This window comes from Eubalaena glacialis, chromosome 4 (assembly GCF_028564815.1).
Source record: "Eubalaena glacialis isolate mEubGla1 chromosome 4, mEubGla1.1.hap2.+ XY, whole genome shotgun sequence".
Lineage (NCBI taxonomy): Eukaryota > Metazoa > Chordata > Mammalia > Artiodactyla > Balaenidae > Eubalaena > Eubalaena glacialis.
In genome coordinates this window covers 172,992,923-173,020,920 of record NC_083719.1, presented here as the reverse complement: position 1 = coordinate 173,020,920, position 27,998 = coordinate 172,992,923, and the positions used below count along the sequence as shown (strand labels likewise).

The window sequence follows — 27,998 nt, the reverse complement described above, 5'->3', positions numbered from 1 at the left end:
TGTCTTTTCCTTGATCTCACAGAGCACGCTGAAGAGAGCAGGCTTTATCTGATGACAATTCAGAGCATGCTTTCTGAAAGAGAGGTGACAGAGGAGCAGGTGAGAAAGAGAAGAGTCATTCTGTGCATGAGAGTAATGATCCTCTATACTGAGTCTGCCAGGTCTGTTGAAAAACCCTCTTATGAAAGGACAGAACCATAGCATTTCAAATGAATTCAATTTGTACCAAATTCAAACAGAGTAATATTCAAAACATTTCCCTTTAAACACTGCAAATTTAAATAATGCAAATAAGTCATCAAGAACTATGAAACCTCAAGGTCCAATAATTTGAAAGCACTGTTCACACTATTGCCCTACAATAGCACTTTAATGCATAAGCGGAAACCCCAGCCATCCTATCCCAGTGTTCTGCAACATTAACTTAGCAAGGACTTCCCTGGTGGTGCAGTGGTTAAGAATCTGCCTGCCAATGCAGGGGACACGGGTTCGAGCCCTGGTCCGGGAAGATCCCACATGCCGCGGAGCAACTAAGCCCGTGAGCCACAGCTACTGAGCCTGCGCTCTAGAGCCCGCGAGCCACAACTACTGAGCCCACGCGCCTAGAGCCCGTGCTCCACAACAAGAGAAGCCACTGCAATGAGAAGCCCGCGCACTGCAATGAAGAGTAGCCCCCGCTCGCCGCAACTAGGGAAAGCCCACATGCAGCAACGAAGACCCAACGTGGCCATAAATAAATAAGAAAAATATTTTTTAAAAAAAAGAAAAAAACCCATTAACTTAGCAGGTGGTTACTGAGCAGCTTCTAAGTGCCACACACCATTCTAGTGTCACAGAGACACAGACAGATGAGGTCCCTACCCACATGGCAGGAAGGAGAAAGTGAGACACCACACGACACCATACTCACACATGCAAACACACACATATACACCATCGGCAGTGGCAGGTGCTTTGTGGTGACTTAAACTAGAGTGATAACTAGAAGGCTTATTAGCGTTTGCATGTCTCTAAGGTGACATCAAAGCTGAGATCGGAATGACACGGAGAAGTCAGGCAGGACGAGATCTGAAGAGAGTAAATATTTAGGCAGAGGAAGCAGCCAGTGCAAAGGCCCTGAGTGAGAACACCCTTGGTTTTTTTTTTTTTTTTTGCCGTGCCACACAGCATGTGGGATCTTAGTTCCCTGACCAGGGATTGAACCCTCACCCCCTGCAGTGGAAGTGCAGAGTTGTAACCACTGGACCGCCAGGAAGTCCCCACTCTGGGCTTTTTAAGAGATCAGGATGCTGTAGAATAAGGGGTGAGGGAGAGAGCCATGAGGTGAAGTTGGAGAGGCAAGTGGGGCTGACTGGAAGAGCCTTGTAGTCAGGGGAATGACTCTGGCTTTTGCTCACCTGTGATGGAAACTGTGGTCGGCAGAGGAATGGTCCCCAAAGATGTCCACATGTTAATCCTCAGAACCACTTACAAGGGAAAAAGAACTCTGCAGATGATTAATGTTAAGGACTTTTAGGTGGGAAGATTAACTTGGATTACACAGATGGGCCCAATCTAATCATGTGTCTTTAAAAAAAAAAAATTGAAGCATAGTTGATTTACATTTAATCATGTGTCCTTAAAAGTGGACAAACTCTCCCAGCTGTGGTCAGTGAAAGAGATTCAACGACATAGGGTCAGAGACACTACATTGTGGGCTTTGAAGATGGAGGGACTGCAAGCCAAGGAATGCAGGCGGCCTCGACAGGCTGGAAAAGGCAAGGAAGTAGACTCTCCTTCAGAGCCTCCAGAAGGAATGCCCTGCTAACGCCTTGATTTTAGCCCAGTGAGAGCCCAATGACTTGGAACCTACAGAAATGGAAGATAACAAATTTGTATTTTTTAAGCCACTAAGTCTGCGGTCATTTGTCACAGTTGGCAATAGAAAACTAATTAATAGAAAACTAATACAGGAAGCAATGGAGGATTTTACAGAGTGGTTTTTTTTTTTTTTTTTTTTTTTTAAAGATATTCGCCATGTATTTCTTCTTTTAGGTCTTTTTTTTTTTAATTTATTTTTATATTTATTTTTGGCTGTGTTGGGTCTTTGTTTCTGTGCGAGGGCTTTCTCTAGTTGCGGCGAGCGGGGGCCACTCTTCATCGCGGTGCTCAGGCCTCTCACTATCGCGGCCTCTCGTTGCGGAGCACAGGCTCCAGACGCGCAGGCTCAGTAGTTGTGGCTCACGGGCCCAGTTGCTCCGTGGCATGTGGGATCTTCCCAGACCAGGGCTCGAACCCGTGTCCCCTGCATTGGCAGGCAGATTCTCAACCACTGCGCCACCAGGGAGGCCCTACAGAGTGGTTTTCACACGACATGTATTGCATTTTTATTAGCGCTGATTTCTTTGAGATGTAATTCACACACCATGAAGTTCACACTTAAATGTACATACAATTTAGTCGCTTTTAGTAAACTCATGATGTGCAACTATCACCACCTAATTCCAGGACATTTTCATCACCCCAAGAAGAAACCCTGCTCTCATTAGTAGTCATTCCACATTTCCCCCTCCTCCCACTCAGCAACCACTAACCTGCCTCTACAGATTTGTGTGGACATTTCATATAAATGGAAATCATACAGTATGTGGTCTTTTGTGACTGGCTTCTTTCACACAGCATGCTTTCATGGTTCATCCAAGATGTGGTGTGTCAGTGCTTCATTCCTTTTTATGGTCAACTAATACTCCACTGTTTGAATATATTTTATCTATTCATCAGTTGATGGACATTTGGGTTATTTCCACCTTTTGGCTATTATGAATGACGCTGCTATGAACATTCATGTACAAGTTTTTGTGTGAGCATATGCCTAGGGAGAAAGGCTGGGTCATATGGTAACTCTATGCTTAACTTTTTAAGGAAATGTCAAACTTTTGCAAAGTGGCTGCACCATTTTACATTTCCATCAGCAACTTATGAAGGGTCCAATTTCTCCACATCCTTGTCAACACTTGTTACTGTCTTTTTTATTATAGCCACCTCTGTGGGTGTGAGGTTGTATCTCACTGTGGTTTTGATTTGCATTTGTCTAATGGCTAATGATGTTGCACATCTTTCCATGTGTTTATCAGCTATTCTTTATTTTTATTTTTTTTTCTGGGGTATTTTGGTCTTTTTTTTTAATATTTATTGGAGTATAGTTGATTTACAATGTTGTGTTATTTTCAAGTGTACAGAAAGCCATTCTTCTTTAGAAAAACGCCTGTTCAAATCCTTTGTTCATTTTTAAATTGGGCTATTTGTTTTTTTATTGTTGAGTTGTAAGAGTTCCTTACATATTCTGGATACTAGACACTAATCAGATATATGATTTGCAAATCTTTTCTCCCATTCTGTGAGTTGTCTTTTGACTTTCTTTATAGTGTCCTTTGAAGCACAAAAGTTTTTCATTTTTTTTTTGTTTTTAAAGATATTCTTTTTATTTATTTATTTATTTATTTATTTATTTATTTATGGCTGCGTTGGGTCTTCGTTGCTGCACACGGGCTTTTCTCTAGTTGCGGTGAGCGGGGGCTACTCTTCGTTGCAGTGCATGGGCTTCTCGTTGCGGTGGCTTCTCTTGTTGCGGAGCACGGGCTCTAGGCGCACGGGCTTCAGTAGTTGTGGCACATGGGCTCAGTAGTTGTGGCTCGCGGGATCCAGAGCGCAGGCTCAGTAGTTGTGGTGCACGGGCTTAGTTGCTCCGTGGCATGTGGGATCTTCCTGGACCAGGGTTTGAACCCATGTCTCCTGCATTGGCAGGCGGATTCTTAACCACTGTGCCACCAGGGAAGCCCAAGTTTTTCATTTTGATGAAATCAAATTTATCTATTTTTTTCTTTTGTTGCTTGTGCTTTAGGGGTCATATCTAAGAAGCCATGGAGTAATTCAGGGTTACAAATGTTTATGCCTATATTTTCATCTAATAGTTTTTTTTTATAGGATTAGCTCTTATACTTAGGTGTTTCATCCATTTGAGTTAATTTTTGTACAAGGTGTAAGCTAAGGGTCCAACTTCATTCTTTTGCATGTGGAGATACAGTTTTACCAGCACCATTTGTGGAAGAGACTTTTCTTTCCCCATTGAATGGTTTGACACCCTTGTCAAAAGTTAGTTGACCATAGATGTGTGGGTTTATTTCTGCACTTTCAATTCTATTCCATTGATCTATTTGCCTATCCTTAAGCAAACTGCATTTTATTTTATTTTATTATTTTTTTCTGCTATAATAATAACTTTAATGGAAGATATAAGACGAAAAAATTAGATAAGATTTGGTACAGTGTAAGACACCAGCAGAGTACAGTGCCAAATTAAGAACAGAAAAAAGTCTTTAGAAGATAGCAGGTTCTAAGATGTATATGTATAACTGTTTCAATTTGTGTACACCTGAAACTAACACATATTGTAAATCAACTATACTCCAATAAAAATTTTTTAAAAAAAGGATAGTAGGTTCTAGCTATTTATCAAATTATGTAAACTTATAAGTAAAGCCTTACCAAACTAGTGTACCAGAGGTACCAAATTAGTATACCAAAGGAATGGGATTTAGAAAGACTGCATTTCTTTTTTGAAATTCAAAGCATCTCTAGGAACTAGAAAAGTTATTTTACAGATGACTACACTAAAATTTTAAACAACAACAAATGACCTACTAAGGCAACGTAAATATGTTTCAAGGCTAGAAAAACTATCCCCATACTTTCCTGACATCACTCTAAACATAAGAATCACAGTATGCTAAAATCTCAAAGCTAATATATTAAACATATTTGATATTTGGGGCTTTCTGAAATTATTTTTAGAATTTTACTTTACAAGTGGGAAATGCACTTTTGATTTTTTAATGACATTTTCCTCCTAGAGATAGAATGTAGACATTTATATCTTTTCAGAGCAAAAAGTCATCAAAATAGGAGACTAGCATAGTACCAGCCTACAGATAATGGTTACACATGCATGTGTCTCTATTCGTCTCCAAACCATTAGGAATTTATTTCAAACAAGGCTCTCTAAGCCTTCATTATTTATATGCAAAATCCAGAGAAAACCAGTGTATCAAATTACGATTTAGTGGTCACAATCAGGGAAAATGATACTCTTCCCTGTGAAGAAATACATGTCAGTCGTTGCAGAGGCAATTTAGACCTCTTTTATTGTCTGTTATCCCGGACAAACCTTTGCCAATATCTAATTACCCACGGAATCAAATTTAAATAAAATAAAGTATTAGAAGGTAGCCCATATGATGGGTATAATTTAGATGATCTTAGCCTAAATTTATATTTTGCTCCTCAATAAAGCACACTGACTCAGATATATGTTCCACAGATGATATGCTTTTTCTTAGTCAGTGCAGAAATATAATTTGTACATCCTGAAAATATCTTTATCTGTCTATCCATGAAGAAAGCTTCCTCTTATTTGTCTCTGTCTTGTTTTGAATATATAATTCAGAGGTTTACAAACTTTTCCAATGACTGTATTTCAGCTTGTGTTTCATCAGGAAACATTTGAAAGGATGTTTTTACTTTATAGGTTCACTATCTGAAATTCATTGTTGCTCAAGTTAGTAGTCGTGGGCAGTTTTCCTGTAGAGAGCAATTCCAAACACAATGAGTAGATGTCTGCTGGCTCTAATCAATAGGTTGTACCTCTTGTCCTTTCCCTATATTTGACCACACACTATTCTGTTGTCCATGGCCTCAGGCAAATCAAATTGGTCCTTTCTTCCCACCCCTCCCAAAAGGCCAAAACAGTTCAATGGCTAAGTTTTAAATAAGATTTATAACTGCTTGCAATAATCCTTTGAAGTTTTCTTACTAGAATGAAACATGAGTTTTAGGAGAGTTTCTGACTTAGTTGAAGGGCGGGGAGCAACAAGCAATAGTCACAGTATTTTTAAACAGTATAACAATTCAGTGAAGATTATACATCAACTGATGTTGCCCTGTTTTCTCAGTTTTAAATGATTTTTTTTTTTTAATTGCTAGGGAACAGGTTTAGACACAGGAAATAAAATACAGGCCAGTCCATTATTTACATGTTCTTCATATTGGCCATGAGGTCTTCCAAGCTTTCACCAGAATCTTCCACTGTTACTTCAGGTACAGAATCTTCTTGCTTTTGGGGAACTGTATATGCCACTGTAATTCCTTCAGGTAAGTCACGAATTGGACCTGAAGAATTTTTCAGTTCCTCTTCTGAAACCTCAGATACCAACTCAATACCCCACTCATTGTCGTCATGTATTATCTCTTCCTCTTCTTAAACAACCTTCTGTGTGGGCAGTGCTGCTACCTTTTTCTTATATTCTTCCTGTTGCTTCCTACAATTTCTGTCATCACACTGAGGATTTGGCTTCATGGACATAGTAGGGAAAAAATCCTGCATTGCATTGTATCCAAGGCAAAAACTAACAGTACCAAAATTTAACAGAAACTTTAACACATTTTGTACCAAGATCCCAGCAACCACTCCCATAGTGGTAGGAAGACTGGCTGCACAAACACCTTCTCGTTTCAGAGTCTTCTCATCAATATGTGCAGCAACTACAAGCGGTGGCGCACACGTAAAACAAGCAGATTCTCCAGGAATTATGAGCTGTACACGCCCTGAAACTGCATTTTCACTGACCCCAGACTCCATCCATGTTTGTCCAAGCTCATTACAAGCTGTATTTATTGTCACTCGAGCTTCAAAATTGTCCACGCAGCTAAGAACTAGGTCAACAGGTTTTCCTTCTTCTAATCCACCATTACTTATTCTATTCATGAAACGTTCAAAGTTTTCTACTGTGGTTATATTGTAGTTGTGTACTTCAAAAAGAACACCAGGATTAATGTTCCTCAAAGTATGTTCTGCTGCTTGAACTTTACTTAATCCTGCTTGATGAGGTTGGAAGAAAAGTCGATTCATATTGGCCAGTTTCACCTTGTCATAGTCAAAGAGTAGCAACTTACCAATGCCGCATCTTGTCAGCATTTCAGCAGTCACACTGCCAACTCCACCAACACCTACTATTGCTACAGCAAAGGTACGGATTTTCTCATAGTCGCTTACAATTCCCATTCGTTTCAATGCCATCAGGCGGCGTCTCCGCCGCTCCCGCGGGCCCCTCAGCCCAAACTGCATTTTAAAAAGATCACTGTGGCTGCTCTCTGGAGACTGGGCTGGAAGGCAAATATGGAACCAAGGATACCAATCTGGAGGCTATTACAACTGGAATAGTCCAGAAATGCTGTTGGCTTAGTTTAGAGTTATGGTAGTAGACATAAAAAGTAGATAGATCTTTGGTTTGGGGAACGGAATCAACAGGACCTCCTGATAAACTGGTGTAGGGTTTTAGGGAAAGAGGAGGTGCAAGGATAACTACTAGCCTTAGGTCTGAGCAACTGGATGGATGGAAATATCATCAACTTCAACAGGGGAGACTGGAGGGCAGCAGGTTTGGGGGAGGAGGGTCTGGAAAGGAGGGTTGTGCTTTGATCAGGTTTCACCTGAGATGCCTATGAGCTACCCAAGAGGAGGTATCAGGTAGGCAGCTGGCACACGGACGTGGACTCAAGGCTGGAGATAAACAATATAAAGATGGAGTCCTGGGCATAGAGATGGCACTTTAAGCCACAAGACTTGAGGGAATCACTATAGGGGAATGTAGATAGAGAGCGGCCCAGGCCCCAGGCTTAGGCATCTGTACTTGTAGAGGTCAAGCAGATGAGAAAATCCTGCAGAAGAGACTGGGACCCAACCTGCCAGTGGGGAGGAACCAAGAACAGTTTCAAAGAGAGAAGAGTAATCTGTGAGAAATGCTTCTGAGAGGTGAAGTGGGAGAAGAGACCTTGGATTTAGCGACATGGAGGTCACTGGTGACTCAGCAGAGTGAGAAGGTTGGGAGAAGGTGGGTGGAGGAGGGAGAGGAAGTGGAAGTAGCAACCACAAACTCTTTGACACTTGATCCCAAAAGAAAGTAAAGAAATGTAGCAAGTGCTAAAAGAAAGGGTGTGTATTAATCATGTTTAAAATGTTCTATCTTTTATGATGCTTTGACATCCTGGGGCAGGGAGAGACTGCCCTTCCCAGGGCTAACTAAATCCAGATATAGCAAACAACTTGCCTGAGAGCGTGCCTTTCATATGCAAACTCAAATCCAAAGGCCACACTCCCAATACCTCTTTTATCTAACTCTCAGCACCAGTCAAGATGCCCCCCCCCCCCCCCCCCCCCCCCCCCGCTTCCCTGGTGGCACAGTGGTTAAAAATCCACCTGCCAATGCAGAGGACACGGGTTCGAGCCTTGGTCCAGGAAGAGCCCACATGCCATGGAGCAACTAAGCCCGTGCTCCACAACTACTGAAGCCTGCATGCCTAGAGCCCGTGCACCACAACAAAGAGTAGCCCCCACTTGCTGCAACTAGAGAAAGCCTGTGCGCAGCAACAAAGACCCAACTCAGCCAAAAATAAATAAATAAATAGATAGATAGATAAATAAATTTATTAAAAAAAAAAAAAAGATGCCCCCAGCCCTGGGACTTCCCTGGTAGTCCAATGGTTAAGACTCCATGCTCCCAATGCAGGGGGCCTGGGTTCGATCCCTGGTCAGGGAACAAGATCTCACATGCCACAATGAAGAAGATCCCGTGGGCCGCAACTAAGACCCGGCCCAGCCCAAAAGAAAAAAAAAAAAGATGCCCCCAGCCCTAAATCACCCCAGGGCCAGGTACCAGATAAAGAGAGACCAACTCTATTGCCCAGAGCCTGCTGAAATTATTGAAACTATCCAATCCTAAACTTGCTCAAACTGTCTACCCTGCCTCGCCCTTTCCTTCCCATGGAAATCACAATAAAGGCTCCAGGCCATTCTGTCCCCTTACTTCTTCTGCCTCCCAAAGGACTTCCCAGTGTGGTGCTTCCCCATGTGGCCCTGCACATGTGGCCTGCCTCCTCCTCTCAGGAATTTCAAGTGATAAACTCTTCTTTCAAAGTTGTCTCTGTCTTTCTTCTTACCTGATTAAAACAAATCCCAGGTACAAATAAAGACAGGGAGAGTCAAGGGAGGTTTTCATTTCTTTGTGTGTTTTTAAAGACACTAGCACATGTCTATATGCCCAAGAGCCAGTCTAGGGAGGGGATTTGATAATGCAAGACAGAGAGTGAGGATAACTGCAATCTCAACGGTGTGTTCACTGTTGGTGAACAACTTTGATGAGTACTATGCCATTATTTTAACATTTACTGTTATTATGATTTTAAGTCCTGTAATGCTGTCATCCAAGCATTCATTATTAAAAGATGCTATCAAGGACAGAAAATATACCTGAAAATCAGTAACTTCATGATGGAAGTAAAATATGATTAACACCATGAGAAAGGTCAAACATCTGCCACAACTCACTATACTGTTAATCTATGGGAGAATGTCCTCATTTCCAAATGCCTTCCAAATTCATCATGCGCCTCTGTGGGATGCCTTTCAAAAGGCTAGGGTTGGGGTGCAGAACTCAGATACACGTTTCTGAATCCCAAATGTGAAAATATTAATAGGGGATGAGATTTGGTGTTCTGTAAAGCTGAACCCAAACGTTAGTCTTTCTTATACAGTACACAGTAATTGATCACACAGGATATTATGCCAAAATGTTTTCCTTCCATAGAAGCAGTTATTATCATTAATGAAAATGGCCTCCGGTTAGAGCTTGTTATCCTCTGTAAATATAATTCTAAAAATACAAGGAAAGAGGGGCTTCCCTGGTGGCTCAGTGGTTAAGGACCTGCCTGGCAATGCAGGGGACATAGGTTCAAGCCCTGGTCCGGGAAGATCCCACATGCCGCGGAGCAACTAAGTCCGTGTGCCACAACTACTGAGCTTGCGCTTTGGAGTCCGTGAGCCACAACTACTGAGCCTGTGTGCCACAACTACTGAAGCCCGTGCACCTAGAGCCAGTGCTCCACAACAAGAGAAGCCACCGCAATGAGAAGCCTGCGCACTGCAACGAAGAGTAGCCCCCGCTCACCGCAACTAGAGAAAGCCCGCGCACAGCAACAAAGACCCAATGCAACCAAAAATAAATGATAAATAAAGAAATAAATTTAAAAAAAATACAAGGAAAGAGAATGAAGTCGGCTGCTCCGCTCCTTAAAGGGGATTCTAGGAATGATTATTCCCAGGTCAGTTTCCTGCTTATAAAACATCTTACTTTAGATACAGTATAAAGCACCTTTGAATGAATACAAAGTAACTTCACAGAATGTTTTTGTGGTTTATTATGAAAAGTAAACAAATGTCTAACCTTCGAGCATGTTCTTGGCCTAGAGGTGATCAAGCAGCTGACAGCAAACCATCAGTGATTACATAAAGTACGACAGACCACATCATTCATCAAAGGGGATGAACTAATTTCTGTGACAGACACATCCTAAGATGACCCCCACTGAGTATAATCCTCTCTCCTTGAGATTGGGCAGAATCTGTGACTTGCAAAGTGGCAAAAGTGATGGTATATAGTCTCACCCGTGGTTATGTTACATTACGACTCCACCTTAGTGGATTGGGGAATGTCACCTGCTGGCCTTGAAGCCAGCTGCCATGTTTTGAGAGGGCCAGTAATGGGGAACTGCAGGCAGCCTCTTGGAGCTGAGAGCAGACCCCCAGCTGACAGCCAGCAAGGAAACAAGAACTTCGGTCCTGCAACTGCAAGCAACAGTTCTGCCAACAACCCTGTGAGACTGGAAGATGACCCTGAGCTTCAGATAGGAACACAGATCAGCCAACACCTTGACTGAAGCCTTGTGAGACCCTGAGCAGAGGACCCAGCTCAGCTGTGCCCAGATTCCCGCCTGTGGAAACTGAGATCAGTTTTAACTGTTTTAAGCTGTTAGGTTTGTGGTAATTTGTTACATAGCAACATATAGCTGAGATAACTGAACAGATTGTAAGGCAGTGAATGGGGACTGGGGGGAGAAAAAGAAGGTCTGTGCTCGCACATTTAGCAAGTTAGCAAGTACGTGACATGTTCTATGCAACCAAGTATCTGCATTAAAACAAAACAAAATGTTAATGTTTATGAAGAAGCAAAATTCCAATGAATGAGAAATCATAAATCTTTTAAATAAATAAAAGAAATTTCTGAGGATAATCTAAATTAAAAAACAAATCTGCGAATATCCTTTTAAAACCAATGCTAAACAAAACCAATCTGTAACAAAACTATTGAGAGTCACACAGAATCATGCCAGAGAATGAAAGCATACAGCTTTATCATCCTCCAACCCCACTTATTCAATATTTATAGGACAAACATTTATTGAGGCACTAGTATATACCGGTCACTGTATAAGGAGAAAGGAATGTGGGAATGAATAGAATGTAAGTCACATCCTGGCTTCTGCCAACAGTGTACTATAGCTTCTAATTTTAGCTGTAATTTACTTTTCCAAATTATGGAAAAATCTGCTTTCCTGAACAAGGTATTATTTTATTATATTTATTTATTTTGGAGGTATTTATTTATTTACTTATTTTTTACTGAAGTATAGTTGACTTACAATGTTACATTAGTTTCAGGTGTACACCATAGTAATTCAATATTTGTATAGCTTATACTCCAAACAAAGTTATTATAAAATATTGACTATATTCCCTGTGCTGTACATTACATCCTTGTAACTTACTTATTTTATACCTAGTAGTTTGTACCTTTTAACCCCCTTCACCTATTTAGCCTCTCCCCCAGCCCTCTCCCCTCTGGCAACCACTAGTTTGTTCTCTGTATCTGTGAGAGATTTCTGTTCTGTTTGTTTGCCTGTTTCATTTTTTAGATTTCACATATTAGTGAAAACATACACTATTTGTCTTTTTCTGTCTGACTTATTTCCTGAGCAAGGTATCATTTTAAATTACTGAGGAATTTGATTTAGAGATATATTCAGAGATCTTATCCTTTAGAATAAGATACTTCTTGAAAAAGCTTCCCTGAGAGCGACAATGATTCTAATACCTCAACAAAAGATGAAATCAAATCCCCTTAATTATTCTCATTTCTAGAAGGACTGTTTTAGCTGACAAATCCAGTCAACAATATTATGCACCTCCTGGAGACAGACCTAGGTAAAGAACAAAAATTAGAAGACATGTTTCCTACCCTGAGGAAATAAAATCTTGATGGAAAACCTAGAAATTCACAGAGGATGCCAAGCTCCAGAAAGGAATGCAGCCCAGGAGGCAGATGCCTTGGCATTTTAAAATAAGCTCCTTTGTAAAAGTAAAACTGGGAAGAATCAAACTGCTGTGGGTACCATCAATCATCTGTAGAGTCGTTCTAAAAGCAAACCTACAAACAATGAAACAAAAACAGCTAAGTAAATGGGGGTTGAGAATACGTACTGATACCCAAGTTCAACCATAGAAATTATTACAGGTATTTTAGCAAAATGAAGCCTTGGATCAGGAGGTAGTTTTGGCACCAGGAAACAAGGAAAATTATTTAATACAACACAAGAAAAACTCTGCAGGACTTGAATGAAAGTGCAACCTTTAAATGGAATAAATTTAAGCCTGTGAAAAGCTCATTACGATGTCCTTATTGCCTAATTTGCCCATGGATTGGTCACAATCAACACTACTGTTAAATTTCTTACTCAAAACCACAGAGAGATGAAAATCTCTCTCCTGAGCAAAATGTGAAATGGCTTCTCACTGCCTGCTCCAAAAAACTCAAACCACTTAGCAAGGCATTCGAGGCTCTTCACCAGAGTCCTGCTGACCTTCTCCCTCCTCTGGACTTGGGGAAGTCCTACTCCTCTGTCTAGTCCAAGACTCTAATGGGTTGGCCTGTCCTAGCCTGGATTTCTTACTCCCTCCTTTCTTCCGTTTAAAGCATTTACCATGCCTGGCCCGGGCATGATGAAGGCCTCAACTTACTCATTTCAGAAATTCCAGGCCAGCACCATCCTTGGCACACTAACTGAGCAAAGATCTGTTGAACTGAACTGAAGGAAAGGTAGAGGCTAGAGATGTGACACTAGCAGAGTAGAAACGAAGAGTTTGAAGGCAGAGCTCTGACGTCTTTAGACTTAAGTGGGGCAAGTGGAGAATCAAAAACTAGGGTGAGAACTGCTAGGTTCCACAGTCAAAGAAGGGAGCAGAAGCCAGAGGCACACAGGGCTCGGCTGGGGGCCCCTCTTCTTGGTCTCGGTTCTAGGGCCGAGCCCACAGGGGGCACTCATCCACTCCAGGAATGAAGGGAAAATATTAAGGGGTTTAATAGTGCTGCATGACAAGAGAGACAATCAAAAAGGATGATGGCCAAGACACTAGACTTGGGGAATTCCCTGGCGGTTCAGTGGTTAGGACTTGGCTCTTTCACCACCTGGGCCTGGGTTCAATCCCTGGTAGGGGCACTAAGATCATGCAAGCCACATGGTGTGGCAAAAGACAAACAAACAAAAAACCCACACCAAAAAAGACAACTAGATTTGGGCAGGAGGAAGTGATGAATAAAGCAGAAAGCTGCTTTAATGAGAAATAAAAGCAGGGGCCTTTAAACCACTGGAGGGCTCAATCTGAAAGAGAAATGAGTGTCTCAAGACATTTCTGAAGAATGGATGGTAGAGAGGAGCTAATGACTATTGAACTTTCTTCTGATCCAGGACCAATACTTTAGAAAGGCTGGAGTACTTTGAGAAGTACTTATACAAGGAACAGAATAAACACCATGCTCACTCCTTGCTTGGCAAGGAGTTCAAGGCCATGCTCGATTGTATAGCAGCTAAAGCAGACAGTCACCCCACTGAGTCCCCTGTTGAAGGCCGTGCCCTCCACTTATGCCTGATAGAACCACACTGCATGCTTTCACGTTCCGTGCCTTCCCTGCACACGTGCTTGCCCCAGCCTGGAATGCCGTGCCTTCTCGGCCTAGGCAAAGCCTCTCATCCAGGTCACAGTCATCTCCTAGGGGGGGTGCTTCTGTCCCCCCAGCCTGACTTCAGCTGGATTCTAGTGTCCCATGGTACACATTCCACAAGCTCTCATCTTGCTGACAGGTAGTCTCCCTTGCCCTGGCTGATCGATTCCTCATCACCCTCTTTCTGGTTGCCCCTGCACTGCACTCTCCAGCGTCTGCCTCTCCTGAACTGTGAGCTTTTGGGACTCACTGCTGCATCCCCAGACTTGGCACAAAAGGAAGGTTTACTGAGCAAATGAGACTAAATTAGTGAGAACGAACTTTAAAAAACATCTTCTGAAGCCTTAGTCCAACTTTCCAATCTGCCACAGCACTGGATCACCTCTGAGCTCCTCTGAGCCGGAAGTGATGTCATGTCCTAGTGAGCCCGTGGGAGCTCTGGGAAGAGCAGGGAGGGCGGCAGGTCAGCACCGGAGTTCAAGAGAACAAGGCCAAGTCTCCATCCAACCACCCCCTAGTTGTCTGACCTCAGGCAAGTTCTTACTCAGGTCCAACTCCTCATCTAGAAACTCAGCGAAACCACCCACTTCCTAGGGTTACTGGGAGGCTTAAATGAGAGAAGGAAATCATGGTTGTCATTGTCATCAACCACTGTATTCTGACAGAGGCACTCGGTGACTGTCACTTAAATGACTGAGTGATACCTGCTCATTTATGAAACTTTTCTGAAACATTCTGCATATTGCTTTACATATTGATAAAACCACTTCAAAAGGGATTTTGCTGTGATCCTAGATAGCTTCAGGAAATTGTTTTAAAACCAACAAAATCGGGACTTCCCTGGTAGCGCAGTGGTTAAGAATCCGCCTGCCAATGCAGGGGAGATGGGTTCGATCCCTGGTCTGGGAAGATCCCACATGCTGCGGAGCAACTAAGCCTGTGAGCCACAACTACTGAGCCCGCGTGCCACAACTACTGAAGCCCACGTGCCTAAAGCCTGTGCTCTGCGAGAGAAGCCACTGCAATGAGAAGCCCGCGCACAGCAACGAAGAGTAGTCCCCGCTCAATGCAACTAGAGAAAGCCCGCATGCAGCAATGAAGACCCAATGCAGCAAAAAATAAAGTAAAATAATAAAAAATCCAACAAAATCCAACTCTTAGGAAAAGCACACCAAGGACAGCAAGACTTTCCTTTGGCACTAGACAAAGCCAAGCTAAGCATGTTAACCCAGGAGCAGAGCTAAAACCTGCAAGCAGTCTAAGAACACAGACTGCCAGGCACCAAGTTGACTGGTATCTACAGAACCTCCTTAAGGGTGATGAAAAAGAAAATTTCAGCTCTGAAATTTTACTTCCCGGCTTTGGACTAATAGATCCTCTCATGCTAATGATATCTGGCTTTAGGAAATTCCAAACCATAAATTCCTCTTCTGACCCCTTGCATTCTTTGATGGGCGTGCTGAAAGCTCAATGCTCTCTGACATGCATTAATGTACATACTTCTAGAGGTCTGTGTTTCCATATTTAGTATCCCAAAGGTACCAAGACGAGGGGCACACCATTCACTTGACAGTACATGCCTTGCCATTTGAGTAAGTTTTAAGGATAGTCAAACTTATGTCATCATCTCCTTTTAATATTCGGAATTTAATCCATATTCCAGGTAAAGGCTGCAGAAATACTGGAGGAACGAAGAAAGTCATGCAAATTTTGACTAGTAGAAAATACCTAACAAGTCATATATGTAAAAATCAAATTTAAAAAAAGTTCAGAGAAATCTTTTCTTCCTAAGGAAAGCTATGGAGGCCCTAATTACAGTATCTGTTATGTTGCCCAAAGGCCAACCTCTAAATATACTCTTTTTAGTTTCAGGTTCACCACTGCATATGCCATATAGCTTACTCTTAACACATGTATAATAGTGACCATTCTCCATCATATTTTTACTCGTTATATGTAAAGTTTTTTTGCCCTAAAAACCTTATTATCATTCCCCAATGGTCATTTTCTATTACACTCAAGTTCTACAAACTAACGCCAAGTTGGGCTATGGTTTTATAGACTATGTAAAGGAAATATAGAAACAACCCTGGGACTTCTAAAACTTGATTTCCTTAGACTGAAAATGTAAACAGATCCTGAAACAACAAGGTCCCATGGCCCCAGATCAAATGTTTCATCTAGAGAAAAAAAAAAATCAACAATTTTCTGATTTTTATTTGTTCATTTCTAATTTTCTTTCTATATTAAGTAGGCAAAACAATGCTAATATGTGACCCTTGTGATTAATTTAAAATCCCTTATGCCCACAAACACAACTTAGGCTCAAAAATAATTTCCATTTGTCAGATTAACCATCTACTAGGTAAAATGATTCATGAAAATTGAAATAAATGACACACTATCATCTCCACTCTTTTTTGTTTTGTTTTGTTTTTTTTAAAGGGTTTTTAATTATGTGTAACACAAAGTTATTTAAGTCAATAAATTTTTAAGGAATTTCACATGTTCTGATTCTTTCCACTGCCAATCACCTTAGTTCCTCCAAACTCATAATCTTCAAGATAAAATAGCCCTTTCAAAAAGAAGTTATCGTGTGAGTCAGCCCACAATTCTTTTAGTTAGGCTTCTTTGATCTCCAATGAAATATGGACACACTTCAAAATTCCCCACCTGTAATCTTTGGGATCCAATTTCCTCAAGCAATTTACTTTAGGACCATGTTTAGGGTCAGGCAATGGATCTGCCTGGTTCTGAATTTGACACCCTCTAAAAATGTATTAGGTTCAAATCATATTCACTCCTAAGCCATCACACCCTAGAACAGTACAGATCATTGGGATATGCCAATACCTAAGATAAAAAGTTTGTTAGGTTTTTCATAGTTTACTTGGCAGCTCTGTCTTGTAGTTCTTTCCCACAGATCTAACAGGTAGTTCTATGAGTAAAGGAAACCACACAGTTAATCTATGAGGCGTCATCTCCGCTCTTGAGAGTCTGACCTCTCCAAGTGTGGTCTGGGGCCAGCAGCACTGGCACCCTTGGGAGGTGGTTAGAAATGTGGACTCCTGGGCCCCACTGAGACCTGCCACATCAGAACCTGTGCAGTAAGACTTCTGCAGAGATCTGCTGCAGGTCCAGCTAAGAGAAGCATTGCTCTAGAGCACTGCTGTCCAGAATTTTCTGCAATGATGGAAATGTTCTCTACCTGCATTAATATGGTAGTCACTAGCCACACATGGCTACTGAGCACTTGAGAGGTAGCTAGTGTGACTGAGGAACGAAATGTTTGATTTAATTTTATTTTTTAAAAACATTTATTTATTTAGGCTGCGTCTTAGTTTGACCCGTCTTAGCTGCGGCATGCGGGATCTTCGTTGAGGCATGCAGGATCTTTAGTTGTGGAAAGCGGACTTCTTAGTTGCGCCATGCATGTAGGCTCTAGTTCTCCGACCAGGGATTGAACCCGGGCCCCCTGCATTGGGAGTGCAGAGTCTTACCCACTGGACCACCAGGGAAGTCCCTGAATGTTTAATTTAATTAATTAATTATTTTTGGCTGCGTTGGGTCTTTGTTGCTGCACGCGGGCTTTCTCTAGTTGTGGTGAACAGGGGCTGCTCTTCGTTGTGGTGAGCGGGCTTCTCACTGCTGTGACTTCTTTAGCTGCGGAGCACGGGCTCTAGGCGTGCAGGCTTCAGTAGTTGCAGCACGCGGGCTTAGTAGTTGAGGCAAGTGGGCCTAGAGAGCACAGGCTTCAGTAGCGGTGCGTGGGCTCAGTTATTGCGGCACGCAGGCTCTAGGGCATGTGGGCTTCAGTAGTTGTGGCTCGTGGGCTCTAGAGCGCAGGCTCAGTAGTTGTGGCGTACAGTCTTAGTTGCTCTGCAGCATGTGGGATCTTCCTGGACCAGGGATCAAACCCGTGTCCTCTGCATTGGCAGGCGGATTCTTAACCACTGCGCCACCAGGGAAGTCCCCTGAATGTTTATTTAAATTCATTTTAATTTACAGAGACACATGGCAAGTGGCTACCACATTGGACAATGTAGCTCTCTAGAGCATCTTCATGCCCTTGCAAGCAAAAGGTCAAGAACTGACCACAACAGCCAAATCTGCCAATCTGGCAGCACAACCCACCTGTCATTCCAACATGCAGAATGACTTGAAGGGCCAGTCCTCTTCAGCTGCCTCTCCCAGAACATCAGGTCTGGAGCCCAGGTCTCCAGGACGACACTGTTGACCATTCTGCTTTCTTTTAAAATCAGGTTTCCAAAACTCACCCCTCAGCCTTCCCAGCTCTAGAGTTTTCACACTGCCTTGTTAGGAATCTCACTACTAGACAAAAAAGTGAGTCCACCACTGACGAGGGGCAGCTTCCAGGCCCCAGGACACCTGAGGCCTGAGGATTCTCAAAGGTGTGGTACACAAGCACATTGTCAGGGGGCATGGTTAGGAGGGGACCCAGAGATTGCATCGGATTTTCAAAGGGGCCAATGATTCAAACACTGGTTAACAACTCCGGGAGGGGGGAAGAACTTTGGAACCTGAGAGTCCTGACAGAGGAGCCCTCAACCCTAGTCTGATAACCTTATAAACCCTTCATAAAGGTATTGAAAAGAAGCAAAGGAAACAAATCTATGTAAACTTCAACATGTTGTAAAATTTATTATTATAAAAACTAAGGCTACACATGATAGAGTGACATACTCAGAAAATCCTTGGCAAAAGAGAGAAAATTTCCTGCCTTCCCGGTCCCATATAAGAAATGAATGAGAACGTGATCAGTGAAAGATCCAAATCAGAAAACACAAAACTGTCCCTCTCTAGGAAAAGCTCAGGGTGTCACCAAAGAAGGTCAGAAGATCATTCAAGAAGACTGGTTACCTATCACACAGGAAATTTCCAGCTGACGTGGGCTGAATTTCAACCAAGACAGTGCATTCCAAACTCCCCAGTGTCCCTCTACTATCTGTGTAGCCAGAAGGAAGAACAATACACAGTTCACTATTAGAAGACTATTCAGCTATAATAACAAAATGAATTACACACAAGCATGTGGAGCTGCCTTGCTAATAACGTAGAAAGAATCCAGGTTTAAGGAGAGTAGGTGTGCTTCCCTTCTTTAAACACACGGTGACAAAGCAGGTTGAGAAGGCCTCAAATCTGAGATGAAAAATTCTTTCTTGCTAGTCAGTTGAACTCAATTGACTCCAGGGGCTCTTAAGGGGCCAGCAGCGCACAGAGATGAAACCGTTCTCTCCTGTTTCAGAGAGAGGGCAGGGTCAGAAAGACCTCACCAGTTGAAGTGAAGCCAAAGGCCAGTGAAGCCAAAGGCCTCACCCAGTTGGCTGATCAGGAAAGACACAATCTGCTTCCCTGCCCAAGCTGATAATCTACCAGGCAGCAAGGTTTACTGTGAGGAAAAGACCCACCCAAGCTGTGTTTTCTCCAGAGTGGAGTAAGTGGCCCGCCCACTTGAGGACTGAAGACTGGTGTCTGGACTTGGGTGACTTTTAGGGCCTTGAATTTATCTAAAGGCTACGCAAGGAGTGGGGCAGATGTGAAGCTTCCAAAGTCTCAAAATAAAAGCTCCAGAGATCTTTCTACCTCAGGAAGAAACCAGGAATCAGCTACCTAACAGCTACGTTGTAAGGCAAGTGTAATGACCCCCTGTTCAGTTTCTTAGCCTTAAAAGAAAAACGACTCTCTTTGAGAACAGCAAGAAGAGGTGACTGACTGCATTCCATTCTAAGCCTACCTAGGGGAGTCTAGAATCTCAAGAGATTGTTACAAGAAAAAAGTAGCAGCCTCGGGGCAGTGCAGGGTGACACATGCCTGAGGAAGGCCACATCTGAGCAGAGTTCGCTCCTTAAGCAGCTCCTGGCCTAGAACAGAAGGAACACAGGTAGCTCCACAAGCACCCAAAGCACTGCTTCTGTGGTTCCTGGGTGTGAAGAGCCCATTTTTCCCCTTCCCTAGCTGCTACCAATCCTTCCAGAATCTAAGTGCCACAAAACTTCACTGAACGCTAGGTGCCAGGCATTGTGCACAGCCCTGGGAATACAAAGGAAAGTACAACAATGCCCTTGCTCTCAGACTGGCTTAGCGGAGAAGGCATCACAGAAGGGCACCCTCTCCTGGCCCAGCTCTTTTGTGCCAGGAATTACCTCTACTCAGCACACTGCTATCATGATGACTGTTTATGAGTTAGTCTCCCACACACCTTCCTTCTGAATGAGCTCTGAAAGGGCAGAGAACATCTTAGCCATCTTGGTTTCTGTAGCACCTAGCACAATGCGCCAGTGGTGTGCGGTGGGGTTATGTGTGTGTGACACTCTTAACTTTCCAGATAGAGGCCATGAAACTGTGGAAAGAGTCGACATTCCACAAGAAGCAAAGGCAAGAAAGTCTGAAGAATAAATGCCTGCCATATCCACCTTTTACTTGCCTCCTCCTTTCCTGGGGCTGCTGTTCACCTGGCTTTGTAACCCCTCCTCACTAGAAGGTTCTAGGCACTGCACAGTCCACACCACTACACCCGGGTCCCATCCACAGGGACCATCCCTTACCCCCAAACAAGTCCCATTCAACAAGACCTCATCCTCCAAAAGGACGTCATTCTGTGCTTTGCTACCTTCTAATAATTCAAGCAGGCCCCAAACACAATGGGCTGCCTTGTGAAGCACATTTTACCAATCCTGGCTCACTGGCAAGTGGTGGGTGGTGGTTAAGTGGGACAGGTGGTCTTAAAACCACTGTGATTTTCCCACTGCAACTGAAATGAAATCCAAACTCTTTCCTGAGACTTGGCCCCATGTGATCCTGGTTCCAGACTCTCTCTGCTGTACTGGGGACTTTCAGTCCCTGGCTCTGTATTCTTCCTGCCCTTTCCCACCTTCGGGCCTCTGAAGGTGCTGTGCCCTCTCCTGGCTTCCCACAGCTTGCCAACTCTTTACTTACAGCTTTTAGCACAACTTATACTTAGTTTTGCTACTTACTTTCTCTGCCTCAAACTATGAGCTTGAGATCAGTGACTATGTCAGCACCCAGCTCCATGCCCCGCAAATAGTGCCTAATAATATTCACCAAATTAATAAAAAAGGGGGTCCTCCGTCCCCATCCAGCTCCCCCACTAACCTTTTTTCTGGATGCTTCCCGAATCAAATCACACCATCTCTTCATTCCCGAGTCCCATTTCCCACAACTCATTCTCCATTACCTGCCCCCAGAACTTCCCATCCTCATAAATACCACTGATCCATTTAGTTGTCCATCCTTCACAAATCCCGTGTGCACCCATCTCTCAGCCCTTACACCCCCCAACACTCCTCTTTCCCCTTACATCCATAAACCCTGAAACCACCTTTCACCATAAGCCTCTCCATCCACAAACTCCCCTTAAACCCATCCCTCTCACCCCAAGATGAGCTCCTAAAACCCAGCACCCACAGCTTAGCTCCATAAGCCCCCTTTCAATCCGTTCCATTTTAACCCCAAACATCCCTTCGGCCTCAGAACCCCCCTTCAGTCCTCCTCAAACCTCCCGCCCCCCATCTGCCCTCTCCCTCTCCGCCCAGACTCACCACCCCATCTCTCACCCTGCACCCTCCTCACCCCTCACGCCCCCAGCCGCCCCGGCCCTGGCGCCGCGGCCCGCCCCCTTCACTGAAGCGACTTTGGGTGGCCCCCGCCGAACCCGCGCCACCACCTGGCCTGCGCCTTGTCCAGGCTCTGGTCGGTGATGGCCATGATCTGCAGGACGTCGTCCGTGTCGGAGCCCGGTGGGGGCCGGGGCGGTGAGCGGCGCGGGGCAGGGGGGCGGCGGCGCGAGGCGTCCATGAGCGGCGAGACCTGGCGGGCGCTCAACCAAGGAGCAGCCGAGCCCGGAGAGCTCGCGCGGACGTCGTAGCCAACTGCCGCCGTCTGTGCCAGTACCACGCGCGCCCCCGGGCCCCGCCCCCTCCGCCTACGGCCAACCGCCGCCAGCCAGGCTACCGCGCCCCGCCCAGGGACACGCCCTACTATCTCCGTCAGCCAACCGCCGCCGCGCGGGCCGCCGTGCCTCGCCCACAGGCACGCCCCTAACAGCCCCTCCTATCTGCCTAGGACTCTGTTGGGGGTTGCTGAGGCAACGGCGCCTTCTACCCCCACCCTCCTCCAGCCGGAGAGGGCAAGGCCGGCTTTGCTCTGCTTCAGAGACCCCACCTCCCACATCTCCACCTCCCTCAACCATTCCTGCTCAGAGACACTTTACACCGCACACGTCCTTAGAACGCCCCCTTCTCAGAGAGCCCGCACATCTCCTCAGAGTCCCCACTCCTCAGGGACCTAACTTCTCAGAGCCAATCCCCCCCCAGCCCCCACTCTTCCTCATAGGCTCCCACGTCTCAGAGCCTCCCACTCCTCAGGGACCTACACATCTCAGAGTCTTAACTTCTCAGAGCACTGCACTCTTCCTCCAAGCCACCCCTTGCTTCTCAGACCCTCCCTAGCCTCTCAGAACCCCATCAACACCCCTACCCCCATTCATCTCCAGAAGCCCGGAGCCCCAGACGCCTGCTCCCCTCAGCCTCAGTGCCAGCAGGTGGGTCACTTGGGCTCCCGGCCTCCCGGTTCCCCCTCCCCCCACCTCTAATATTCCATAGGGGGTAAGGGTATGTGTGGTGATGGTGGTTGGAAGGTCAAAACTGAGTGATTTTCTCAGTTGCAGAAATCACTTCTATTCACCTTTCAAGGTCCAGCTTAAGAGTGACCTTGCTTTATTCATTCTTTTGCTCTACAGCATTCCGCTAGCACATGAAGGATGCTTTCTGAGGACCTACCCTGTGATGCACCCCCAAATCAGAGCGAATCTTCACAGGCCTTTGTTTCTAGCTGTTAGGACTCCTGCCATCAGAGGATTCTTGTGCGAGAGAAAAGGATTTATTCTTGGACATAAATCACTTCTCCAAAGTCATGGGACCTCCTAGAGCCTGTTTGCACTGGGGACAGACTCCAGACCAGGCTCATAAAGGGACCTCAACCTCCTGGGAACCCTTCAGGACAGGGCCCATCTTCTTCCCATTGCTGCTGGAGAGGAAATGCAAACACCGACTGGTCTGATTAGATTCGGGCACTCCAAAGGGAATGGAAATGAATGATGTAGGCTAGTGTAAGAACAACCTGGAAAGCTCCTTGATGAAGGAAACCTGACACTTGGCCCCAGTAACAGGAAGTACTAGAACATGTGGGGACCATGGAGAGCTGGTACCCTGTACAAAAGGTCAGCCACTAGTGCAGCACCACACAGGAGATCTGAAAAATAGTGGGAAACTTTGGCATCCTTCAGAGAACAGTGGTGGGGGGAGAGGTTGAGAGCTTCGGGGACCATCTGAGACAAAAACCTTGAGTCACCTGGTGGAGAGGAGAGACCTACAGAGAGGGAAAAACTGATGGGACAAGATCCCAAAGGAGACCAGAAGAGTGTGGGTTAGAACCTGGAAGATGCTGATGCAAGAGCAGCCAGCTCAGAGCAGGTTAAACAGAGCTACCTTTGGAGACCATCAGGGGTTCCCACCCCATAGGAATGGTTGGCTGCCTTGGCACCCAAAGTGATACTTTTGTCCAAAAGGCCTAGAGCCCCCTGGAGACAAGGACTATGTACCCACCCACGTGGCTGAAGGTGCTGGCCTAGGTCATCACTTCTGAGATTCAGGCCCCAGGCTCAAGGAGCCACATTGCCTACCTTGGACCCTGGAGAAGTACTTAGCACCCCAGTTTGTTCTTGCCTCCTCACAGAGCTGTTGTAGGGCAGGGAGAATTTTCCCAAAGGGAAACACAGCCCCATTTAATGTAGAAAGATCTACACGTTTTTGGTTCTTTGGCAATGCATGCTTTAGTAGTTTAAGAATTCAGCCTCTGATGGGAAGCCTGGGTTCAAATTCTGGCTAGGTGTGTAAGCAGAGAGAATCCAGATCCTGGTTTACTCCGTGTCTAGCAGAGTGCCTCTATGTATCTGAGAGCGGACTCATCATGGGTCTGGCACATCTGAGACCATAGGGTGAAGTGGGGAAAGCCAGGCTGAGCTTGTGACCAACTCCGGACTTTGTGGAAATCTGAAGTCCTTTCCTCAGGGGCCTCTCTAGTCCCTCGATGTATCTCTGTGCCCTTTGGAAACTATGTAACCATGGGCCAAATTTCAACCTCTCTGAGCCACTGTCCTCACATGAAAATATATATAATACCTATGCCACAAGATGCAGGTGGTGATTAAATAATGCACCTAAAATGCTTATCAGTGTGCCAGGCACATCAGAGAAGCTTGAGAAATGGCAACTCTAAAATCCTGCATTCTGGTCCATGGACCCCACTACCCCAAGCCCACAGGTGTGTATGTAGGTGATGGAGTGGGCAGTGGGATGGACACACCTGACTATTAACAATCTGGACTCAGACAAAGGGGCAGGCAGGTGAGAGAAGCCTCACACAGGCCAGAGACTACTCTGGGCTCCAGAGGATGGAGACAGAGAGGCAGGTGGCAAGATGAAGGCAGGGAAAGAGGTGGAGGAGACAGAAGCAAAAGGGAACAACAAGAGAGATGGAGCAATAGCCATGCAGAGACCAAAGGGGAATGGGAACAGGGCCCAGGAGATGCCATGTTGCAGGATCCCAGCTCAGCCTGAGCTGAGGTGGACAACTCTGGGACATAGGGACAGACAGATTAAGCTTACAACAGAAAAGGCTTTGGAGACCTCAGAGCGGAAAGGTTTACTCCTTATATTACACCCTCCTTGTAGACTCCCTTAATTCTTATGGGGATAGGCAAGACCACTGGAGGCTGCAAGAGGCCATAAACCTTTCCCAGCTCACGCTCAGCACTCCTCAGTCTGTGCCCCTAAACAATCAGCCTCAGGCAGATGGGGCACCCATGGTCCATCCTTGTTACCCTGTTGCACTGGGCAGCGTGGCCTGAGGGGGCCCTCATCTCTCCCACCTTTATTACCCATGCCACCATGGACAAGGAAGCAGTCCACAGGGCTTGCCAGGCATGTGCAGTAAAAACAGAAAAGTGTCCGTTAAAAAGCCCCGCAACCTGAGATGACTGAAGAGCCAGATTCCTGCACCCCATTCAACTCTCTCCCAGGCGCTTAGATTACCCCAACCCACAGGCCCTGAGATAGGCACAGTTGTCTCCCTGGGTAGGGCTGGCAGTGGTTTCATGCCAAGCCAGACTGAGGGTCTGCCTTTAAGTCTGGCCCGCAGATGGGGTAGAGCCAGGCACACCCACAAGTGGCCAGGGGCAGAGCTCTGGCATTTGCTGTACCCTGCTGAAGTCCAAGGTTAGCTAAAGGGTGGAGTCCACCAGGGAATGGCCATTCTCAGGAAGCATGATGCGAGTGCTAGTGCCTGTCTGGGTGGAGGGTGTGTAGCGAACAGACTCGTGGGTGGACCGGCGAAGGCACAGACAGCAGAGGAGGTGGCGGAAGGTGCGGCGCATCTCAGCATCTCGGCATGAGTACACCACGGCGTTGACCAGCGAGTTGGCCTCGGCTAAGAGTAGGAAATATTTCTCCACAGCCAGGACGTTGCAGGACTTGCAGCCCAGACCATCCAGGAGCAGCACCACCTGGCCCGGTGTCCAGCAGACCACAAACGCCCCTGTGGGATGGAGCCTGATGTGAGCAGGGCCAGCTGTTGCAATGGCTCAGAACTGGAGTAGTCTCCAGAGCTTGGGCGACAGCTGTGCAGTTTGTAGGGAAGAGCTGCCTGTCTTGCTGCCTTTGCAGCATGATGGGGCAGCACTGCTAAGAGGGGAAACCTTTCTCTGACTGTCTGCCAGAGGGAAGCCTTTCCTAACTGGTACACAGTGGACAGGACCCTGGACATTTCTACATGGAGATTTGTTCTTTGGGGGAAAGGTCACTGTGGGACCGACCGATTACTCAGTGCGGGAAAAGGAACGATTAGGAAGAGTTGCTCTTTGTTTCTTGGGGGTGGTGTGTGCACCTCCCCTGCTCAGACCATTCTACATTCAACCGCCAGACCTCATTACTCCTGGCTAAGAACTCTTAAGGGCTTCCCATGGAACTCAGAACAAAATATGACTCCTGTCTGTGCCTTTTGAGGCTGTGCTGACCTTCTCTTCCTGCGGACCAGTCACGTGGGCCTTCTCCCCTCTTTGGAGACACTGGGCTGGTCCTGTTTGGGGCTGTCACCTTCTGTTCCCTCTGCTTGGAACTCTTGCCTTGCCTCTGCTCAGGTAGCACCTCCTTGGAGAACATTCCCCACCCAAATCATCCCCTCCCATCATGCTCTATCAGTCTTGCAGGAGTTGGGAAGCACGGTGCCACTCACCCAGGATGATGACAACAGTCTTGACCAGGCTGAGCGTGGTTTCACGGTAGTGGGGGTGGCAGCTGACATGCTCTGCCATGCGCTGCACCCGCCGCCTCACATAGAAGAAAATGCGAGTGTAGACAGCCACCATGAGCAGGAAGACGAGCAGGCTGGACAGGGCCCAGACGGCCAGGTAGGAGCGGCTGAGCAGGGGGGCCATGCGCGAGCAGCGGTCCAGGGCGCAGAGGCAGTGCCAGGAGTGGGCGGGCAGCAGCCCCAGGCCCAGCGCGGCCACCCACACGCCCACGATGAGCATGATGACCCGGCCTCGGGGCAGGCGGCTGTGCAGCTGCACGGCCATCACACTGCGGTGCCGCTCCACGGCGATGGCCAGAAGTGTGGCCACGGACGCTGTCAGGCTCGTGTCCAACAGGCCCTGCCGCAAGAACCAGCCCTGAAGTGAGAGCCGGGCTGTGCGCGGGCCTGTGTGGAACATGAGGAAGAGGTAGGCTACACCGGCAAAGAGGTCAGCTGCGGCCAGGTTGCCAAGCAGGTAGTAAATGGGCTGGTGGAAGCGACGGTTGGAGGCGATGGCCGCGATGACCAGCAGGTTGGTCAGCAGCACCAGCACGCTGACAGTCAGCCCCAGGGCCACCACAACCACATCTTTGGGCCGCCAGTGGGAGCTGAGCTCCTTGCCGCTGTTGTTGTAGAAAAAGCCGATGGTCTCATTGTAGTAGCACTGGCCCATGGTGACCATCTGGGGGCACAGAGGGAAAGGTCAGTACAGAAGGTCCTTGTTGGAAGGACACAGGAGGAAGTAGCAGCCAGAGGGAGGGTTAGGACAGGAAGGGCAAGGGTCTCAAACTCAGATGCGTGAGGTCAAAGTGGTGGTGGTAGGGACCAGGGTGACCTGGAAAAGCAAGCTTCATGAGTTTGGGGGTGGGGTGGGGCAGTTGTTGCTTAATTACTAATAAGACTCTTAGAAAGGTATCTCCCAAATCAAACGACTGGGTGGTTTTATTTTTAACCTAAAGAATCAAAACAAAACTCATTTGCCCACGCGGCGCCAACCTGTGACCAATCTGTGTGTGTGTGTGTGTATGTGTGTGTGTGTGTGTGTGTGGGTCGGTTAGGGCAGGACAAAGGGGTGTGGGCTGTGAAAGCAGGCAAGGGAGGGTCAGTTTGGTGTTGGGGTCAGTGCAGGGACCTTGCAGGAGGTCGGTGCTGGGACATGGAAGTGACTCGGGCAATCAGATTGGGGGCAGTGAGGCAGCCCCGTAAGTTGGGCGGCGGGCTTTGGGCGCGAGCGCTCCCGAAGCAGGCGGGGCATCGGGCCGTTCCGAGTGGGACAAAAGGGGTGGTCAGGAAGGCGGCAGCAGGCCGGGCCTCTGGGGGCCCCCAGGCTGAGGGAGGAAGAGGAGGAGGTAGGAGAGGAGGGGGCGCCGCCCGGGCCCCGCAGCACGTGCCGCGCCCTCCTCAGGCCCCGCGCCCACCCTCCCCCGTCCTCGCGGGTCTCACCTGAGCCGCCCGTCACGCCGCAGACAGGGTGGCCTCGCGCCCAAGACCCATGACCGGGCGACGAGGGCTGGAGCAGAAGAGCGTCTGGGTGCGCCTGGCGGGAGCGGCCAAGAGAGGGCTGGAGGCGGGGTCCCGCCGCCCCGCCCCCGCCGCAGCGCCCCGCCCCCACCACCTGGGGGAGTCCCGCCCCGCCCGGTCCCCACCACCTGAAGGAACCTCTCTTCTGCTGCCGCGGCGGGG

General features: G+C 46.6%; 2 protein-coding genes and 1 pseudogene across 3 annotated transcripts; all 3 read right to left on the bottom strand.

The window, feature by feature from the left end:
- Nucleotides 1-7: 7 nt before the first annotated feature.
- Nucleotides 8-27,859, bottom strand: LPAR2 (lysophosphatidic acid receptor 2). 2 transcript variants are annotated; one of them, XM_061188604.1, is made up of 3 exons: nucleotides 27,759-27,859; nucleotides 26,256-26,997; nucleotides 8-73 (listed from the first exon to the last, which is right to left on the bottom strand). In XM_061188604.1, exons 2-3 carry the CDS (start codon nucleotides 26,995-26,997, stop codon nucleotides 60-62), a joined length of 756 nt encoding a protein of 251 aa, XP_061044587.1. In that variant the 5' UTR covers nucleotides 27,759-27,859; the 3' UTR covers nucleotides 8-59. The 2 variants fall into 2 exon arrangements, with proteins under 2 accessions (XP_061044587.1, XP_061044586.1); XM_061188603.1 differs by lacking the exon at nucleotides 8-73 and adding an exon at nucleotides 22,705-25,559.
- Nucleotides 6,026-7,111, bottom strand: LOC133090258 (ubiquitin-like modifier-activating enzyme 5). Its single transcript, XM_061188601.1, is given in 1 exon segment — nucleotides 6,026-7,111. A coding segment is annotated over 1 exon segment (1,047 nt). The 3' UTR covers nucleotides 6,026-6,064.
- LOC133091618 (small nucleolar RNA SNORA18) lies at nucleotides 16,823-16,933 on the bottom strand (annotated as a pseudogene).
- Nucleotides 27,860-27,998: the final 139 nt, after the last annotated feature.

Coding starts and splice junctions, on each gene's coding strand:
- LPAR2 (XM_061188603.1), bottom strand. CDS start 26,997: ATGGTCACCATGGGCCAGTGCTACTACAATGAGACCATCGGCTTTTTC. Junction 25,560..26,255: donor GACTGTTGTCATCATCCTGG/GTGAGTGGCACC, acceptor TCCATCCCACAG/GGGCGTTTGTGGTCTGCTGG.